This window comes from Cricetulus griseus, chromosome 2 (genome assembly GCF_003668045.3).
Source record: "Cricetulus griseus strain 17A/GY chromosome 2, alternate assembly CriGri-PICRH-1.0, whole genome shotgun sequence".
In the NCBI taxonomy this organism is placed as follows: Eukaryota; Metazoa; Chordata; class Mammalia; order Rodentia; family Cricetidae; genus Cricetulus; species Cricetulus griseus.
Genome location: NC_048595.1, coordinates 314,173,185 through 314,194,968, shown reverse-complemented (window position 1 = coordinate 314,194,968; position 21,784 = coordinate 314,173,185). Strand labels below are relative to the sequence as shown.

The 21,784-nt window shown below is 44.3% G+C and overlaps 1 protein-coding gene across 1 annotated transcript; it reads left to right on the top strand.

Moving 5' to 3' along the window:
• Positions 1-5,513: 5,513 nt before the first annotated feature.
• F2rl1 (F2R like trypsin receptor 1) lies at positions 5,514-18,168 on the top strand (the record flags this gene model as incomplete). Its single annotated transcript, XM_027401700.2, is given in 2 exon segments — positions 5,514-5,773; positions 16,094-18,168. Coding segments are annotated over 2 exon segments (1,188 nt in total). The 5' UTR covers positions 5,514-5,691.
• Between the last annotated feature and the right edge of the window lie 3,616 nt (positions 18,169-21,784).

Genomic DNA, 21,784 nt, shown 5'->3' with positions numbered 1-21,784 from the left:
CCACTAATGCCAGAAATAATTATCATGGGAGATTATTTTTGGGGGTAATGATGTCATTATCAGTTCAGTCTTTGGCTGTCATCCAGATCTCTCAGCTCCAGTGTATATGCAAGTCAGGAAATGTTAAGTGAAGGGGGCACGTCTAGCTTCTAAGTACCTTCCAGCTCTAAGGATCTGTAAGTTTAAGAAAGCCAACACCCAGAGGGATGGCTAGAGGCATCTGAGAGAAGGCACACTAAGCAGGAGGTATCCTGTACAGAGGAATGGGGGGAGGCATACTTGGCCTAGAAACCAGTGAGGAAAGAAATATTAGAAGATAAGACCATACACTGTGTGTATGCAAATCAGGGGAGAGAAAGCATGAGTTTACCTGTGAAATTTTGTGTTTTATGCAGACAGAAGTGGGGAACACTTTAATTCTCCAAGGAAGTGAACTGTTTTGGTAGCCATTTCAACAGATTCACTCTAACTGCTACACTGAGGGAAGACCAATGGAAGCAGACAGTTAGAGCAGAAAGGAAAGAGCACAGCCACCAGGCTAGTGTAATAATATATTCGGGAAGGAGACAATCACTACTTGGTTATGATTTCAAGTAGAATTGCTGGTAGATCAGATATGAAACCTAAAATGGTCAGGGACAAAGCAAGGTCTTTCTATCTGAAGAGCCAGAGGGGTGGAGGCACGATTTGAAGTGATGGGAAGATTTACAAGGAAAGACGAGGTGCTGGCAGACACAAGAGCAGCCTGTAGATAGATCTAAAGGATGCTAGATGAATGGGTTATGTCTGTAGGGGAGAGATCTAGAGTCGAAAAAGAAATTTGGAGTTAATATATGGACAGTACTTAAGACCACAGGACTGGATGCATCAATTGGGGAAGTAATTTAAGGATGATGAATCCAGGGTCACTACACTATAGAGGGATCAGTGGTGTGATCAGACACCAGTCGAGAAACAACTTTGAAGTGTTCAGTGAGGAGAATCAAGGGCAGACCCGGCCTGGGGAGGTCAATTGTATCGTTTCTGCAGTTAGGTTGGGTATTGGGAGCCTGAGAAGTGACTGTAGGGTTAATGGGTAGAAGTCATTGCTATCCTTGTCCCTCGTGTATGCTTGATAGAGGAGTGAATGAAGAGAACAAGCTTTTCCTCCAGCTAGACCTGACTGGGCCCCACAAGTTCAGGAACTTCATCTCTCCAGGAAGAGACAGATGTGTTTGACAAAGAAATGCAGGATTCCATTTCATTTCACACCTTTTTGCTCATGCTCTAAATGTCCTCATCAAGGTATAGGGAGTGAGAAAAAAACCAGGAAGTCCCATGTCTCTGGCAATTAGGCAGTCATGAGTTAGCTATGTCCTTAGTCTTTCACAGCCTCATACAATACCTCAAGCCTTTCCAGGTAAATGAATCAAAAAACCACCAAAAAACAAAAATAACAACAACCCCCCCAAAAAAACAAAAAAAAAAACAAAGAGCAAAAAACTTGACCTCAAAATTTGAGAAAAAACACCTGCAAACTGACTTTTATGAAAGTAGTTCATTTTGGCAGCTGGAAGAAATCACATTTATTTATTATTGTGGTGGGGTTGAAGATGAAATCCAGGGCTTTGAGTATGTAGGTGAGTTCTTTGCCTCTGAACTACATTCCCAGACCAAGAAACCATATTCTTGAGATTATTAACTAATAGCATTGTTCACTAAAACCACTTATTGGAAATTTTGGTGATTCAGACTATACAATGTCAGTGAATCTTGAAAGTAGCTAGAAGCCACAAGTGGTTCTCTGAAGAGAGGTGGATTTCTCACTGAAGACAATCACCAAACAGCAGCTCTCTCTGTGCCAGGCACCATGCTCACAAAACGTCATAGGCATTTAAGAAACTAAATCCTCACAGCCACCGTACAAGGGCCATTATCATACCCAGACATCAGATGCAGTCCTGATAATTATAGTTGGACTATATAGACTGAAGGGACATCAGAGATTAATTGGGTATCTCTTTTCTGGAGTGGCCTGGTTTCCTTTCAGAACAGGACTCTGCTAAGTATGCTTAGCATTTTCCAAACTGAGGTGGGTCAGGTCAGGGAAAGGGTGTTGTAAATGACTGTCCTGGGACAACAGCATACATCAGGACAGCTAATAGACACCTCAGGGTGTGTGCTTCCTTGAGTAAAGATGTAAGTTCCCACGTTCCTTCCCAGACTCGGAGAATTGACCTTCCAGAGAAGGGACTTGAACCTTACCATAGAAAGGGCACCAAGAGGACTTTCTTTGCTAATCATGCAGGGTCATACATGTACAAATGTACACATACACACATATACACACATACACTAAATAAATGTAAAGAGAAGGCATTAAAATACTGACCTGTGGTTTGCTTCCTCTCCCCCCACTTCTGTTTGTTTGTTTTATTTTGCTTCCAAAAGGGTTTCTTTGTGTAGCTCTATTTGTCCTGGAAACTCACTCTGTGGACCACACTGGCCTCGAACTCAGAGATCTGCCTGCCTCTGCTTCCGGAATGCTAGGATTAAAGGCATGTGTCATCATACCTGGCCACTTTCCCCCATTGATTGGTGTGAGGGATGTTTAGGTTAGTATAGACTCTGCTGATTTTAGAAGTCAGTTTTCTGAAAAGTGGGCCTTGTAGTCACACCAAAGCTATCATACAGGAAGTGTGACAGATACTCCTGAGAGAAAGGAAAGAGAAAGAACTTTTTGTTCTACATTATATCAGAACCACTGTTTTATCCTTATGGGTGTCATTAAATGAGACAAAATGTGAATCCCATTTCAAAAGGAGGAATCAAAACATAGAGCGAATAATTTATCAAAGGTCACAGAGGTGCAAATGGGGAGTGGAGCTAGACTCTACCCAAGGGCTACACACAGGAAGCTAAGTTCCACTCATATTCCCAAAACATAAAGACCCATCAGAGATGTTCCATTAAAGAGAATTGTCTCATCCCTTGGGCTGCTTTCTCTGGTCATTCCCAGTGTGTGTGTGTGTGTGTGTGTGTGTGTGTGTGTGTGTGTGTGTGTGTGTATGTGTCTTGGGATGAATATTTTATCTGTCCATAAGCATTCTATTTTCATGGCCTATTCTGGATCATTTGCTTTTCTTCCTTTTATTTCTATGCTTGTGTGAGCCCCTCTGTAGGGCCAGAAGGAACAAGCAGAAGACTAACCATACATTGGCTATGTTGAGGAAGTGTGACTCAGACCTTTCATCAGATAGAAACTCCATTCTACACACTTACAGGATACAGGGGTAATCATTTGGTTGATGGATGTGCAGATATGAATTACTGTCACTGGTGATGACTGAAAGGTTCAGGCTTTAATGCTGATCAGCTATATCTCTTTAAGAGACAGACCCCGCTCCCTGACAACAGTCAGGGCATGCACAGGGATGTGCCATCACCACGTCACCCACCATGCATGCGTGAGGACTCTGGGCATTCGTGGAACCTCAGTGCACATGCGCAGTCTTCCCTTTAAAAGTTCCAACTTCCCTGCTGCTGTCTCTCTCTTCGTCTGCTTCTCTCTCTCTTCTCCCACCTACACACTCTCTCTGCCTCTCCTGTTCCTCTTCTCTCTTACTCCCTCTACTCTGCCGGGCCCGTATAATAAACTGGTTAATATGTCTGTCTCATCATCCACCTCTTTCCTCTTTTTCTTTACATCTAATTTAAACAAAAACCCAACAATGGGCTCAGTCAAGACTCCTGAGAGGATTATATAGAGTCAATCTAATCCTTCACTCTGGCATGGACCCCTTCTGCAACGTGCCAGGTGGATGTCCTCAAACCTGGGACAAATAGCAACCACTCTGCCTTTCTGCTGCTACCCCTGTGGTAATCTCATAGAGCTGTCCAGGACTGCAGCCGGCCCTTTCAACGTTGAACTGAAATCACCCTCCCCTACTCTGCACTCTATGGGATCCTCTTTTGCATCCGAATCCTTCCAGTATCTTCTCTGTTATTTGAACCTCAGTTTAAATGAACAATGGTAAGCTTTGATTTATTCTAACTTTTACTTATTTTTGAGATAGGGTCTTACTAAGCCCAGCTGGCCTCTAACTCTTTATGCTCCTGCCTCCATCTCTGGAGTACTGAGAGTACAGGTCTGTGCCACCACACCTAGCATTTGTTCTTCTATTTAAAGAGTAAGTTTAAAGCGATGCATCACTAGCATGATAAAGGCATGCGCACCTGTCTCCAATCCCTCTCCTGTCCCTGTGTGTGTCCCTGCAGTGGAGATCAACTCTGGTCCATGGACATGCTCAGCACATGTTCTATTACTGAGCTACATCCCCAAACCTCAGACTGAATGCCCTGAGCTCCTGTTTCCTCCCACCTTCCATCAGGCTCTCTGCCCAGGCATGTCACTCCTGTCTCCACCTCCCTAGTGCTGGGAGTAGAAGAGTAGAAGAGTGTGACTCCCAAGTGCTGGGATCAAAGGTGTGAGTTCTGTTTCTCTTTTAGGCAGATTCATTCTCATTTAGCTCAGGGTGGCCTTGAACTCACAGAGATCCATCAGCCTCTACCTCCCGAGTGCTGTGTGCCATCACGGCCTGGTCTCTGTGGCTAACTAGTGACTTAGGTCTGCACTCTGATCTTCAGGCAAGGTTTATTTGTTAGATCACAGACTATCTCACAACACTTGAGCTTGAATGTGAAGAACATTTACAAACTGTGCTTATGAACTGTGTAACTTGAGGCAACAAACTTTCTAAGATCCATTTCCTGTTCTGTAAAATGGGAAGATGGAGGATTGAGCATATAGGATGCAGTGGGCATTAGATAAGCTAACATTACTGAACCATTGGCATTTAGTACTCAAGGGTTATTTCAACCCATATTCCATGAGCTCTAGCTCATGAATCCAGGTTTGTTCAAAGACATTGGTCAACAGGCTTCCTACCCTTTGGATGATGTCCACAGCAGTCTGCTTTGCTTCTGCTCAACCAAAAACTCACTGGCAGCTATGCTGGTGGCACAGGCTGTCAAGTAGGAGGTTGAGGCAGGAGAATAGCCACAAGTTTGAGGGCAGGTGGGTGCGGGAGAGGGAGAAATGTTTCGCAAAAAGCCAACCAAGACAAGAATCAACAAAACAAAAACCAAAAATCTCCTTGCATTTCAGACCCCGTACTGCCCATTACACCACAAAGCCTTCCACACCAATTCCTGAAGACAAAGGCAGTGAGTGAGCTTAGGCTTTCTAACATTCACAAGAGGTGAGAGAGGATGACCTCACCGGCCCTCTGAAGTAATTAAAGGTTAAAGGTAGTTTTGGACACATCGCCCAGGCTCTAAGAACCCTGGGTCCCAACCTTCCTGTCATTTGCATTCCAATGTAGCCACCTCACCGGTCCAGCCCCACCCGTAGGCGACTCTGGCAGCCAAGTGGACGCGGGCCAGCTATCAGAGCTGCTGGCAGGCGGTGCTGAGCCAGATGGCCCGGGGTGGGGCCAGCGTAAAACGCTCGAAGGGGGCGTGGCCTCTCGTGGGCGTGGCCTCCCGCAGGTGCGTCCAGGGGCTCCGGTTTCACTGAAACGAATCCTGCCCTGGGAAAGCTCGGTGCTGCTCGGCTTAGGGGAAGGGGACACGGCACTCCGAGTGGGGCTCTGAGTTTCGAACCAGTGGTGTGGGATTCCCTGTCTGCCCGACGTCCGGGCTGCTGCGAGGATGCGAAGTCTGAGCCTAGCTTGGCTCCTGGGAGGCGTCATCCTTCTGGCGGCCTCGGTCTCCTGCAACCGGACCGTCCAAGGTGAGGAACTTGCACCGGGAAGGCTCGGGCTGCCGGGGAACGCTCTCGGTTCCTGGTGGAAGCGGGACAGTTGCGCACTTCTCCGCGCACCCCTGGTCTCCCTCAGTAGCTTTGATCGGGAGCCCGGACCCTTCATCTGGGACACCTGGAAGTGTCCCCCAAGGACGTGCTAGAGGCAATCATGGTCTGGGCACTTCCAATTTCTACCTGTCGGTGTAGTTCGGGAGAGGCAAGGAAGGAGCGTCCGCGTCTTTGGGGTGCTCTGAGGATTCAGCCTCTCTTTCCTGGGGTCGTTTTGTTGCAAACACTGAGTCATTAAGAATTTTTCGAGGACCCTGTGAACTACCTCCGGCCGGCCTGGTCGTACTGGACCCCCGGGTTATAGCCAGTTGGTGGCTCAAAGCCGGCTGGAGTGAGTGAAAGCTCGAACCCTGGGAAGTTCCCACCTCGCGTTTTGCTCTCGCACCCACCCACTGAACCCTTTCCTTGGGGGTGGAACCACAGCGTTCAAGACCCACTCCGGGCCGCAGTTCCTGGCATCGCGGTGGATACGCTGGGTAAGAAACTCAGCAGGTTTGAGTGGTGGTAAAACGGGAACTTTCAGGTCCCCCCCCCATTCGATCAGGTGACATTCTGGCCTACATATTTCGAGACCTTCCCGCCACCCGGCGCACACACTGGCAGCCACCCAGGACTAGAGCTGCGGCTGTCAAGCCTCAGGAACAGTACTGCAAGAGAGCGGTCCAGGGCGGTGCTTCGAGTGCTTGGGCGGGTGGTGCTGCTCTAACTGGCGCCTCCAGAAGCCAAGGAGGCCACTGCAGTCTAGGGTGAGGTGGGCTGAGCTAGGATGGGGTGGGGGTGTTTACAGCCGTCGGTAGAGCAACTGTGATGCAAAACGAGACCTGGCATCTTCATTTCTCCCGCTAAACTTGCAGGTGTCCTGTAAAAGGCCTTTTCTCACTTTTAACCCTCCGGTAAAGATGTTGTGGAATAATGTCTAACCTCTCTTCGTTTGCCTGTCATTCGCCGGGTGTTGGTAAAGCACGCCTTTAGTCCCAACACTCGGGAGTCAGAGGATCTCTGTGAGGCCAGCCTGGTCTACAGAGTGAATTCTGGGACAGCTAGGAATGTTTCACAAAGAAACCCTGTCTCGAAAAACAAAACAAAAGGAAGAAAAGGAAAGAAAGAAAGGAAGGAAGGAAGCAGGGAAGGAAGGAAGGAAGGAAGGAAGGAAGAAAGGAAGAAAGGAAGAAAGGAAGAAAGAGGAAAGAAGGAAATTTAAAATTCAGGGGCAAAGGTTAGTGTGTGTAAATTTAAAAAAAAAAAGTGGTTGGAACTGATTATAAGTCCTTTTATGATTCACACATGATAGGAAGCATACCCTGATTATTTGGCTCCCTTTGTTTACAGAGTGAGGGGGTTGGGGAGAGAGAGGTTCCTGGCATATAGTGTGAACTTGATTTAACAACAACAAAAAAATCAGGTTACTTGTTAACCCGAGCTACTTAATATCCCACCTTGGTTTTTCTCTCTGCATTCTTAACGCTCCATAGCTGGTAACTTTCCAAAGGAGTTAGTCTAGTAACAGTTTTCCTCCAAATTAAAATTAATTTTGGTTAGGAATACCGGGCACCTTGAAAGCATTTCCTGTGAGTTACTGGACGTCTTTGCTCATGCCACTCTGGTCAGTCTTTCTGTGTGCTCTTTGATTTGTGAAAGAGCAGACTGAATTTGCTTTTCTCTACCTCCAAAAGATTGCTTCACAGAAAGGGTCCCAACCTACAACAAAAAACCTCATTTTTTCAGGGGAGGGGAGGAGCATTGAACTTACAATGTGACATTTAAGTCAACTTGTCTCCAACACAGTCATTGTTACTATCTACCCCCTTTCATCTCCACATTTATTTGTTTTTTGATTTCTTGTCAAGCTGGGCATCTAACCCTGGGCTTTTCACTGGCTAGGGCCTGAGACACTTCCCAAGACACAGTCAGTCCTTTCCAGTTGTACTGACTGGTTCTTTTCTGGTTTGGAGGGTTTTGTGGTTGTTTGTGGGTTTTTGTTCTGTACCCCTTTCTTCTTTTTCTTTGAGATAGGCAGACTGTGAATCACTGGCTGGCCCTGAAATTCTCTGTGTTGACCACACTGGCTTTGAACTTGCAGCAATTCTCTTGAATGATGGCATTACATGTACCATCATGCCCAGACAAGATTTTTGTTTTAGTTTAATTTTAAAAGTTTATGTGTATTGGTGTTTTTGCCTGCATTCATGTCTTTGTGAGGAGGTCAGATGCGCTGGAACTAGAATTGTGGGCACCATGTAGGTGCTGAGAATTGAACCTGGGTCCTCTGGAAGAGCAGCCAGTGCTCTTAACTGCTGAGCCATCTCTCCAGCTCCTGACACCATTTTTTTTAAAATTATAAATGTAATATGTGGTCACTGTAAAGGAAAAATAGAAAGAGGAGAAATGAAAGGAGAAATGTAATGAAATCACCCTAAACATTGGTACTTAATATAACCACTACTAACATTTTGATTTTCTGACATATAGAAAGTCTTGTTCACATATGGGGTTTTATTATGTTAAGGTCAGTAACACTTTTTTTTTGGGGGGGGCATGGGATTTGAGACAGGGTTTTTCTGTGGCTTTGGAGGCTGTCCTGGAACTAGCTCTTGAGGACCAGATTGGTCTCAAATTCACAGACATCCAGTAACACATTTTTAATGGCATTAAAACATGGACTTATGCACTGCCCCCCTCCCTCCCATTTATTAGGTACTAACCCTGGTCCTCCTGTGTGTTAGCAAAGCACTTTGCCACTGAGCTAGAGGCCCAGCCCTAATTTTACATTTTATTTTGAGGAAAGTCTCTTTGAATTGCCCAAACTCTTCTCGAATCCACTAGGTAACCCAGGCAGACCTTGAACTTTGGGTTTTACTTCCTCATCCTGAATAGCTTCAATTATAGACCAGCACCAGCAAGCCCTGGCTTCATCTTTTTAAATTCGTGTTTTGTGAATAGACGAAAGGGATGTTTCCAAAGCCTTGTGGTATGAGAGAACTGTGCAATGAAGGTGGAGATGGGGACTTTAGGTTGGTCCTTTGCTTTCTTTATGTTACTAATTAACCTTGGAAGCTCATATCTTGTGGAGTCTGTATTTGACTTTCTTATGGTTTTATTATCTGGACAAACATTGAGGAAAACAGTCATCCTGGCGGGAAAAAAAATCCAGTTTATGAGGTTTGCTAAAAGTGTACCTAGAGAGGCATGATCTGCAAGTAAACCCTTTCCTTTTTCAGCCTGTGCTCCCAAAAGCAAAAGAACTTTGGGGTGAGGAGCCTGGGAAAGCGCCATCATGTGCACTATGAGCTGAAGTTCTTTAAGCAACAGAGAGACCATCCTGCAATTACTGTCCTATGGTTTATTTGTGTTTTTTGAAAATAAATCTATTTTTGGTCAGAAGACAGACTTCTGTCCATGCTTTTGTAGGAGAGTTACAGCTCTCATAAACTATATGAATAGTTTCCCTTTTGACCCCCAGATGCTCATTTTTGTTACAGCATGGTAAACAATGGTTGAGCAAATGTTCTCCACAGCACTGTCAGTGTGAGACAGCTCCCTGAAGTAAATTGCAGCTCAAGACAAGCACATTTTAACTTTTGATACATTTGCCAAATTACTTTCAAAAAGACTGTTAGTTTGCACTCTGTGTGGCGGAACACCTAACACAGAAAGAATATGGCCCTTCCCAGCCGTTGTACTTCAAGGAAACATACATTTTTTTTTTTAAAGATTTATTTATTTATTATGTATACAGTATTTGCTTGCATATATCTCTGTAGGCCAGAGGAGGGCACCAGATCTCATTATAGATGGCTATGAGCCACCATGTGGTTGCTGGGAATTGAACTCAGAACCTCTGGAAGAGCAGGTGGTGCTCTTAACCTCTGAGCCATCTCTACAGCCCGAAACAGACATTTTTATAGCTTGGTGAGAGTTTCCTAGATTTAAGATTTTGCAAATTAGACCCCCTCCCCCTATCCCGATCCACTGCTGGGCCACATTAGAATCTTATTATGCAGATGAGAATTTAATATTTTATCTTTTTGTTGTTGTTTATTTCTTTTCAGTTGACAGTGAATTTCCTGTTGGGAGGTGAGTGTCTACTCTTAGGGCTAAGGATATGGTGAATTAGGAACAAAGCTGATAACAGGCCTGTTTCCGGTTTGCCCAGTGTCTGTTGGTGGGTGTGTTTTTGTATGCTTGGCAGGAACTGTTGATTGTAGCCCTAGAAGTTAGACACCCTCAGAGCCAGGTACTCAGTATGTGTCCACACTTCATATTCATTACAGTCTCTGCTCAGTTCTAAAACACTATGCCTGGTTTACAGCTAGATTCTGGGATAGCAGCAGTTTGGTATACAATACAGAATGGACAGAGCCCTTGCCTCAGAGACCTTTGAACAGTGTCACAGAATGGCTTAGAGTAAACAGCGTTACTGTTTGTTTGTTTGTTTGTTTTGCTCTAGGATCATGGTGTATAGCCCAGACTTGCTTGGATCTCATGATCTTCTGTCTCAGACTCTTTAGTGCTGGGCTTAAAGGTGGGACTCCCAGCTCTGTTTTGTATGTGTGGTGGGGGTTGGGAAGATGGGCTGGAAATCAAGCCTTGTCCGAGCTAGGCTTTTACCACTGAGCTGCATTCCAGCCCTTGGAATGCTATGTCTAGGCTGGATCTTGAGATAATCTAAGGTTAATGCCTTCTCCTATTCCCACTACTTTTTCTTTCTCCTGCTTTTTTTTTTTTTTGAAATAGTATTTACTTTTAGCCTAAGCAATATTTCTTATGTTATAAAGTCTTTCCTTGTTCCTCTTTATTTTATCATTCTTACTTAATACGTTTTTTGGTCTCTCTTTTGACATGAACTTCACTGACGTGCTACACATTTTGTTATAGGAGACCATTTAACCCCTTGGCAGTAGACTCTTAATAGTTAATCCACTCAGTGCCAGCTATTATTAGCCCTTGTCTAGATGTGTTTCATCTCTGTCCCTTGCCATTTCCCAGTCCATCTCTCTGTTACTTTTAATAGCTTTATTAGATTCTCTATGCCAAACTATTTGCATAATACACAATTAGCCTGTCTAAAGAGAGTTCGGTGGCTTTTGGTATACTTACGGAATTGTGATCATCTCTGTGGTCATTTTGAGTACATTTGATTACTGGCAAGAAGCACCTCCAATTGCCGAGTGCTGGGACAAGACACATGCATTATTATGTCTGGCTTTAATACTTTGTCTTTCTAGTTGTTGCTAAATACCATTCCATTGTGTGGACAGTCCTCATTTTGTTTATCTGTTCTGCTCATGGACATTTGGGTTGTTTCTATTTAGGGCTATTATAAATACTACTGCTTTGAGGGTCGGTGTGCAAGTTTTTGTGTGGACATGTTTTCCATCCTCTTGGGTATTGTCCTGACTGGTCTTCATTGCCATCATGGCGGGATTAGACTCACCGAAGAAGCACACTTCTGGGTGTGTCTATGAGGGTGTTTTCAGAACAGTTTTAACTAGGAGGGAATATCTATCCTGAAAGCGCACAGCACCATCCCATAAGCTGGAGTCTCAGCCTGAATAAACAGGCGGAAGCAGGCGGAGCACAGCCTTCACCTCTTCTGCTGCTTCCCTATAGATGAAGAAGTGTAATGACCTGCCTCACACCTCCTCCCTCGGTTATATGCTGTCAATCCCATCAACAAGAAAACTAAGGCTTGTGAGAATACAGCCAGAGCTGGCAACCTGCAGCCTGGAAGAGAGCCCTCACCAGAGCCTAACCATGCTGGGACTCCCATCGCTGATTTTCATACATTCCATACACCACACAACACTGAGGAATGCATATGTTTAAGCCACCTTCTCTTTCTTTCATTACATTCCCATATTTCCCTCCCTCCCCCTGTGTGTGTGTGTGTGTGTGTGTGTGTGTGTGTGTGTGTGTACATGTCGTGGTACCTGGGGAGATCAGCAGACAACTTGTGGGACTTGTTTCTCTCAACCACCTGTGTTCTGGGGTTGGGAGTCAGGTGGGCAGGCTTGGTACACCAAGTGCCTTTACTCATAGAGCCATCTTGATGCTTGTAGTTGCTCATCTCTTATCTCTTTGTTACAGCTGCCCAGATGGACTTTGAACCTGATGAGGTCAGAGTCCATCCCAGCAAGGTTTCTTCAGAGTGTTTAATCACCTCTTGTTTGTGACCCTGGTAACTATAAACAGGCAATGTCTAGGCCTAGAGTCCTTCCTTTCTAGAGAACATTATGTAACTTTCTTTGGGAACTGAAGAAAATGGAGTGTCTTTATGAGAACTCTAAGATCTCAGCCACTGCCCACAGAAGTTCAGGGTGACTCACTGTGGTGCTTGGAATGAGACTGTCCCCCACAGGCTCAAGTATTTGAACACCCATTCTCGAGTTGGTGGTGCTGTTTGGGGGGTGTGTGAGGTATGGTGTTGCTGGAGGAAGCATGTCTTTTGGGGCAGGCTTTGTGATTAAAGGTCTCTGCCACTTTCAATTTTGCCTCTCAGCTTCCTGCTAGTGTTTGAAGATGTGAGCTCTGTTCCTGCTGCCATACCTGTAGCTTGACGCCATGCTCCCCACCATGGTGCTTTTCAATCTCTCAGAAACTGTAGACCTAAATTCTATAAGTTGCCTTGGTCATGGCTTTTTATCACAGTGGTAGAAAAATAACCAATACACCCACTGAATCAGTGCCTGGTGGGCTGTTTCGGGTCTGGATGCCTTTGTCTGCTGCTCACAGTCAGCTGTGCTATATACACCACCCTCTGGGCAGCTGTGGAGGATTTACAAGATTCTTTTATACCTCTAAATGGCTTGCAGATCATGTGAATTAGTGAAGGAGCTCATTTTTAAAGATATTTATTGATTATATATACAGTATTCTGCCTGTATGTATGCCTACAGGCCAGAAGAGGACACCAGATCCATCACAAATGGTTGTGAGCCACCATGTGGTTGCTGGGAATTGAACTCAGGATCTTTGGAAGAGAAGGTAGTGCTCTTAACTTCTTAACTATCTAAGAGTAGTGCTAAGCTATCTCTCCAGTCCCCAGGGAGCTCATTTTAAAGAAGGCGACTTTTAATTTAAAATTTGAGATATTCTGTTGAGAAGATGTGTGTGTGTGGGTAGAGTCCATGAAGATTGGCTTGATCTCTATGAGTTCCTATGTGTAGTATCAGTTAAGAGTGGTGGGGCATAGTGAGCAAAACCATGGATTCTAGTAGTGCGCTAAGGCTAGAGTGTAATCTCCCTACCTGTTTAATTTTGAGACATTTCTCAGCTTACTAATTTATGCCTTAGTGTCTCTATCTATAAAATGGGGACATAATAGTACTACTTGCCTTGTCTGGTTTCTTGTGATGTGATACAGGTTCCATGTGTACAGTGCTGACAGCAATACCAAACCCACAATGAGTTAGTGTCAACCTGTATGGTGGCCACCTTGTTCTTGTAATTCTTTGTGGTTGTATGTGTGGTCTTGGGCACTCACTGTTCCAGTCTGAGGTCCCATAGAAACAAGTAGAGGAGCCGTGCTCTGGGTCCCCCTCAGATCTTCCACGGATGTGGGTAGCTGAGCACTGTAATCTAGAGGTATGTCTGGACTCTGCCAGAGGTTGAGAGACTCTAAAGAGATTATGACACTATGCTAGAACTAAAGATGCCTTTAATCCTATGTAGATTGCCTTGCAATTGTTTTGTCATGGTCAAAGAAAACAAAAACCAAAACCTGTAAACACATCATCACTGTTTTCTTGAGGTTCTTCAGAATTAGTTTGTGACTTAGAAAAACACTCCAGTGGACCAACATGCATTCTGTGTAATAAGGATAATTCCTATTTTGTGAAACAATATTTCATTATGGATCCATGTACTGAATACTAGGTTACCACTCAGAACATATTTTTCATGGAGGCATACAATTCAGTGTCTGAATATTGTAATATTCAGGAATAATCTTTTTATGACATGTATCCCAGACTGGCCTCAAACTCACTATGCAGCTGAGGATACCCTTGAATTTATAGTCCTCCTGCCTCTACCTCCTGAGTGCTGGGATGACAGTGACTGGTGCAAGATAGGCAAGCACTCTACCAATTGAGCTACATTCCTACCTCCTTAGCAATATTGTTTTAATTTTTAATCAATTAATTAGAGATAGGATCTCTATGTAGACTAGCTGGCCTCAAAATCACAGACAGTTGTAAGCCACCATGTGGATGCTGGGAACTGAACCCGAGTCCTCTGGAAGAGCAGTCAGTGGGGGCTGGAGAGATGGCTCAGAGGTTAAGAGCACTGGCTGCTCTTCCAGAGGTCCTGAGTTCAATTCCCAACAACCACATGATGATTTACAACCACCCATTATAAGATCTGGTGCCCTCTTCTGGTGTGCAGATATACATGGAAGCAGAATGTTGTATACATAATAAATAAAATCTTAAAAAAAAAAAAATGGCGTGCGCCACCAACGCCTGGCTTTAAAAAAAAAAGAGCAGTCAGTGCTCCCAATGGCTGAGCCACCTCTCCAGACCCACCCTTTTGCCCCCCCCCTTTTTTTTTTTTGGTTTTTTGAGACAGGGTTTCTCTGTATTGCTTTGGAGGTTGTGCTGGAACTCGATCTGTAGACCAGGCTGGCCTCAAACTCACAGAGATCCACCTGCCTCTGCCTCCTGAGTGATGGTATTAAAGGCATATGCCGCCAACCCCCTCATCCCCCAAGATGATGTTTTTAAGATTGTTAGGGCTGCTAAGCTCCTTGTCTACTGGGCATTAGGACATGAACTTCCTTCTTGTGGTCACAGGGCTCCTTCATTTTTCTGCAGTAAGTGGAAAATGAACTGTTGGTCTCTGTAACCTCCAATGCTCCTCCACTCCCCTTCATTGCCCTACCTGGAGAAACCTTCCCAAGGGAACAGTCCTGCAGACCTTGAGTCTGGAGCGGGAAGAGTATCAGGTGATAGCTGAGCATACATTAGATTAGGGAAAGTCAGGAGAGGTCTACTATCTTCCTTGGTATACAAACAATGTGCAGGTATTTCTTCATGGTAGGGGCCTCAGGCTCATCACTAAAGTAAAATTTCTTTCGTGTCCTTGCCTCCTCCTTCAGGTCCATGAGTGCATACAGGTTGGGGCAGGATGAAGAATGGGTGTGTCAGCCATTGTTGGTGGGTTCAATTCTGTTGTGCTTTGCCTTTGATGGGAGCCAAAGGCATGTCACCCAGGCTGCTCTCAAATTCCTAATCTAAAACAATCCATTCCCTCAGCTTTCTAAGTAGCTGAGGCTATGGGCATGTGCTCCACACCCAGGTTTATCTGTGGTTCTGCATGATCAAGTCATATGATCAAGTATGGGGCAAGCACCCTGAGTTAAAACTTGCTGTTACATGCTTGAAAGTCAAGTCAGAGCACACATGTACAGTGATACTAAAGGCTTGCCTGCCAACTGAGCTCCATGGGAGGGTGTTTATAAAGCCAACATACAGATGGGAAATGCCTACCTTCGTGCCTGCCCATTGTAGTAGTGTAATTCTTGTGGGTGGACAAGGGGATGTCCCTATGGTCCTGGAAACTCCCTAAGCTGGTGTCTGGGATAGCATTCCTGATAGCCAAGTTGGATTCTTACTTAAGACCAGAGTAGTATAGATGGACAATGAGAACAGAGCCACATATCAGATATCCTGCATATCAGATATTTAAATTATGATTCATAGCAGTAGCAAAATTACCATTATGAAGCAGCAATGAAAATTTTATGGTTGGGGCTCACCACAGCATGAAGAACTGTATTAAGGGGTTGCAGCATTAGAAAGGTTGAGAACCACAGCGCTAGAGATTCTGTTGTTGTTGTTGTTGTTTTAAACTGACTGACTCATTCATAGACATAGATGAATGTATAATTAAATAACAGAACTAATGAGTGTAGCTACTTTTAAAAAATAAATAGAAAATACTGTCAGCTTTAAGATTCCTAGAAGTCAGTGTTCTACATGCAACTCCAGACTCCCACAGTTAAAGCAAAATCTCATCTCTGGGCCTGGAGATGTAGTTTAGTGATATAATAATTGCCTAGCGTGCTTAAGTATTAAAAATCAACTGCAGGCAACCTGCTCTGCTCAATACTGAAAATATTATTTGCAATCCTCAATTAGCATCTGGCCATGTTGGTCTGAAATTTTTCATTTAAGCAAAGCAGTGCTGTTGTTGGACCATTTATCTCAGTAATGACTCCGCTCTGCCTTCTTTGTACAGGACGCAACGGTAAAGGAAGAAGTATTATCGGCAGATTGAACACCCCTCCTCCAATCTCTGGGGAAGGAGTTACAGTAGAACCAGGCTTTTCCATTGATGAGTTCTCTACATCAGTTCTCACTGGGAAGATGACTACTGTCTTTCTTCCGGTCATTTACACCATTGTCTTTGTGATTGGTTTGCCTAGCAATGGCATGGCCCTCTGGGTCTTCCTTTTCCGGACGAAGAAAAAGCACCCTGCTGTGATTTACATGGCCAATCTGGCCTTGGCAGACCTCCTCTCTGTCATCTGGTTCCCCTTGAAGATCGCCTACCACCTACATGGCAACAACTGGATCTATGGGGGTGCGTTTTGCAAGGTGCTCATTGGCTTTTTCTATGGCAACATGTACTGCTCCATCCTCTTCATGACCTGCCTCAGCGTGCAGAGGTACTGGGTGATAGTGAACCCCATGGGACACTCCAGAAAGAAGACCAACATTGCCATTGGTGTCTCCCTGGCAATCTGGCTCCTGATTTTTCTGGTCACCATCCCCTTGTATGTCATGAAGCAGACCATCTACATTCCAGCCTTGAATATCACCACCTGTCATGACGTGCTGCCTGAGGAGGTATTGGTGGGGGACATGTTCAATTACTTCCTCTCCCTGGCCATTGGAGTCTTTCTGTTCCCAGCCTTACTTACTGCATCTGCCTACGTACTCATGATCAAAACACTGCGTTCTTCTGCCATGGATGAACACTCCGAGAAGAAAAGGCAGAGGGCTATCCGACTCATTGTCACTGTCCTGGCCATGTACTTCATCTGCTTCACTCCTAGCAACCTCCTGCTTGTGGTGCATTATTTCCTAATTAAAAGCCAAGGCCAGAGTCACGTCTATGCCCTCTACCTTGTCGCCCTCTGCCTGTCGACCCTCAACAGCTGCATTGACCCTTTTGTCTATTACTTTGTTTCACAAGATTTCAGGGATCATGCCAAAAACGCACTCCTCTGTCGAAGCGTCCGTACAGTGAAACGCATGCAGGTATCCCTCACCTCCAACAAGTTCTCCAGGAAATCCAGCTCTTACTCTTCAAGTTCAACCAGTGTTAAAACCTCCTATTGAGCGGTACCTGAGGGTGCCAAGTCTGCTTAACGGTGTGTGTGTACAAGGGGTGGGGATGCAACGACACAGGGCTGTCATTTTCTAACCAAGCTGGTCTCAGCACTGATCAAAAGCATGGACATCCGTATCAGAATTCTGCTACTCTGATGTCCTGGAAACTGAATGAACTGAGAGTAGCACATTTTGTGGAGGTGACGAGAAGGCAGAAATCCAGTGACTTGCACCAGCTACACCCGGCAAGAAGACTAAGTTCCTAGCTGAAGCGATTTCTTCTGCAACTGGCCCATCACAGCCTTGTGAGGACTGAGACCCTCGTAGAGCTTCAGTCTAGTTGACTGACTCTTCAGATGTGGAAGGTGAGGAGACTAACTGTGAATGAATTTCCTCTCCAGAATTCTAACCAGCAACAGTGAGTTTGTACTGGACAATAGAATCCAAATGCTCGTGGTTACAGTCTGGCACCATTTCATCAGAAGCCCTGGGCTTCAGTAACCAGAACTCAGATACCAGGGGGCTGCTCTGCAAACCTCAATGATGTCTGCATGCACAGAACCATGGAGCCGAATGCTGCTTCTGCCCACCAGGACACATAGTAACATTTGAAAAGGAAAACCAATAGCAGTGTTTTGGGCCTCTCTATGGTCAGTTTGTTATGCAGTTTGTCTATTGGTTTATTGGGATTTTCGGCTCCTTTATTACTCCTTTGTGGTTTTGTATGTCTATTAGTCGAGAAAAAGGGAATGAGGATATTGAACATGTAAATACAAACTTTGTATAATTTTTTTTACTGTGGGCAACAGTATTTTGCCAACTGCAAAATGACATTTACCACTTAGTGTTTTTTATTTTCAAAGTTACTTTTTTAAACTCTATGATGCAAACTTAAGACATTTTCATGATAATACATCATTATAGTACCAGTTCCCCTCCCCATCAGTCATATTCCCTCCCCCACCTCCTTTCCCCTCCTGCGTACCCCTATTTTTCCTCCCTCTCCACCAAATAGCCCTCTGCCTGCTCTCAGGTACAACTTAGTTTTTTGTTGCTGTTGTTGTTTGCTTGTTTTGTTTTTCATGACAGGGTTTCCTCTGTGGCTTTGGAGGCTGTCCTGGAACTTGCCCTTGTAGACCAGGCTGGCCTCGAACTCACAGAGATCCGCCTGCCTCTGCCTCCCGAGTACTGGGATTAAAGGCATGCACCACCAACGCCTGGCACCACTTTGTATTTTTTAAAAACTATTGTTGGAATATTTATTGTCAGTTTTATTCACCTGTTATCAAATATGGAAATAAAGTCTGCACACCTGTTTGGAGAGGCTACAACCATTGCAGAGATACATGACTCCAGACTTACGTTATAGACTGGCTGTATTTGTGGCTTTAAAAATTATTTTGTTGTATGACTGATTTATAATTAATACAGGGGCTTTTTAAAAAACAACTTCTTTCAGGCTGTGTGTTTATTTGTGTGAAGGAGGGAGAAGAAGGGAAAATCCTGCCATTCTAGACAGGGTGTGTTGCTCCCCCCCCAAATACACACACACACACACACACACACACACATACAAATACACACATACACTCACACACACACCTTTTTTTTTTAACAGTTGTTTTTGTTCTTTTGAGACAGGTTTCTGAGTTATAGCCAGGGCTATAACTCACTCTGTAAACCAGGTCACCTGCCTCTGCCTCCCAAGTGCTAGGATTAATCGTTACCACTACCCACTTTTTTTTTTTTAATACACCCTTAGGGGTCTAAACCTGGCTTCACATTATTTTTTAAATAAACATAAAAATGGAGTTCATGTTGCTCTGCAATGCCTACTTTTCATTAATTAATATATTTTAACTTTCCCATGTATTTCTACAACTTGACCTCCATTTTTAAAGCTTATAGACTAATAGTTCAGATGTATTACAATTATATAGTCATTTCCCTACTGGGTGGCCCCTTGAATTATGCTATCCCATGTTATTTTTTTTCTTTTTGGCTATTTCAATATTATTGCATTGTACATTTGTGTATAGATATCATTGAGATTCACTTTGCTTTTATTGAGACAGGGAACTTTTATTAAGCCCTGGAACTTGTTATGTAAACCATGTTTGCCCCTAAACTCACAGATCCACATACCTCTGCCTCTGGAGTGCTGGGATTGAAGGTGTGTGCCACCACTGCTAGGCAGTTTTGCTTCTAGTTTTGCATACCCTGAGGAGTATCTTAAGCATCTAGTTTTGAATCAGACCTTGGTGGAGACAGAAGGCGCTGTGCCTTGAGCAGAGACACATTGGATATGGCTATCTTTGCTTTTGTGGGCAGTACTGTACCATCTGATTTGTATGAAGGATCTGAATCTTACCTAATAATGAACATTCTGCTCTCCCCTGGTTCATTTACTAAGAGGGGCCCTTAATTTGAAAGCAAATGTGGACTTGTCTTGCTGTTCAGACCAAAATGTGAAGCTGACTTCACTGGAGTGATTTTCCCGAACATTTCCTTTTATTAGCTATTTGTAGCAGGAGTTTTGAAGTTGTAATTAATTTCCTGGTTATCAAGATTTCATAAACCCTGGGGTTATAATCTCATCTGCATGCATACTTCAGTGATTATAACTTTATTTCAGAAGCTTTAACCCTTTGAGCAGTTCTGGAAAGAAGTAGAATATATTAGAGTCAAGGGTTGTCATTGTTAGCCCTTGAGTTTGGCTGGAGAGCTTGACTGTCTTTTAGAAGTGAAGTTCTGGCTGGGTGTGGTGATGCACACCTTTAATCCCATCACTTGGGAGATACAGGCTGGCAGATCTCTGTGAGTTCAAGGCTAGTCAGCCTGGTCTACAAAGAGAGTTCCAGGACAACCAGGGCTACATACAGAGAAACCCTGTCTCAAAAGAACAAAAACAAAACAAAACAAAAAAAAAAAGTGAAGTTCTAGAATCTATCTGAGTGGAAGGCAGGTATCCAGTGCCCCCTGAACCCCAGGTCTAAAGGGGAAAAATCCCTAGAGATCAGGAATCAAGACCTTCGATGTCACTCAAGCCTGGAGATCTCACAGAGATGGCTCTTACACAGATCTATATAAAGTGAGGTCACTGGATGCATACCCAAGAAGTGCTATTAACGAGGGCAGTGTGGAGGCTCCTGTGGTTTGGGTCTGAGCTACTCATGTCTCTCCCTGTTGAAAAATCTGGATTATTTCCAGTCCTTTTTTTTTTTTTTTTTTTTTTTACTGGAGAGAGTTTATTCTTGGCCAGAGTTGTGAGACAACTTATGTAAAAACCACAGAAAGCCTGCGGGCTCCCTCCAGAGCTGCAGGCAAATCATCTTCACCTAGCAGCAGTGGGAGTAGTTCATTTGTCCCACAAACATGAGGCATCACCACAGTATTAACTGCAAACCATTAAGTCATGACTCCTACCTGAGCATCACAGCTCAGTCATGAGGCTGATATTCTCAGCAAATACAAGAATACTGAAAAGAAGGGCTAGAGATAGCTCTAGGCTTAGAGGTGCAAAGTGCTTCGGTCTTGGTTCCCAACACCAACGCTGGGTGACTCAAAACCACTGGCAAGGCCAGTTCCTGGCAATCTAATGCCCTCTTTTGCACTAGCATACACACACAGTCACATAAAATTTCATTCGGACACAAACATGCACATAATTTTAAAAAAGAATTCAGTTCTTTGGAATTTAGGCCTTTAAAAATCCCACTCCAAAGCTGAGGTTTCAGAAAGGTGGTAACTCAAGAAAACAAAAAGATCTGGGCAGTGGTGGTGTATACCTTTAATCCTAGCAGAAGCTGGCAGATCTCTGGTCTACAGAGTTGAGTTCCAGGATACTCAGGACTACATAGTGAGACCCTGTCTGGAAAACAAAACCAGACAAAACAAGAATTAAACCAAGAGAGACAAGTAGAGGCTGGAGAGATGCAGAGGATCTGGGTTAGGTTCCCAGCACCTATATCAGGTGGCTCACGAGTACATATAATTCCAATTCCAGGTGATCCAGTGTTCTCTACTGGCCTCCATGGGCACTGCAAAAATATGGAACACACTCAGACAAGTGGGCATACACATACATATATAAAAAGAAACAAGCAAACAAACAAAAACAGGGCTATGGAGGGTATGTAAATTTCTCGGGTTGTAGAGCAATGCCAGTGCTGGAAATTGAGTCTTGTGAATGAGTTGGAAGCTTGGCTTCCATTCTTGGTGAGACAGCATGCAGTTATTTTATTGCTCATTTAAAAGGCTACCATGGGGGCTGTGGTGTTTGTTTGGTGGTGGTGGTTTGTTTTTGAGAACAGGGTTTCTCTGAAAACAGCTCTGGCTGTCCTGGGACTTACTTTGTAGATCAGGCTGGCCTTGAACTCATGGAGATCCCCTCTTCCTCCTGAGTGCTGTGATTGAAGGTGTGTCCCTGCCCCCACTCCCAGAAGTTATGTGGGTTTTGGTTTGTCAACAAAAGGCAAGAGAGAACAGTTAAGAGTGATCCAAGCAAGAGTTGATATTGGCTGGAATATGGGTAGTCACAAAGATGGAAAGGAAGGAAGCCAACTGGGCTACATTTTGGAGATACTATCAACTG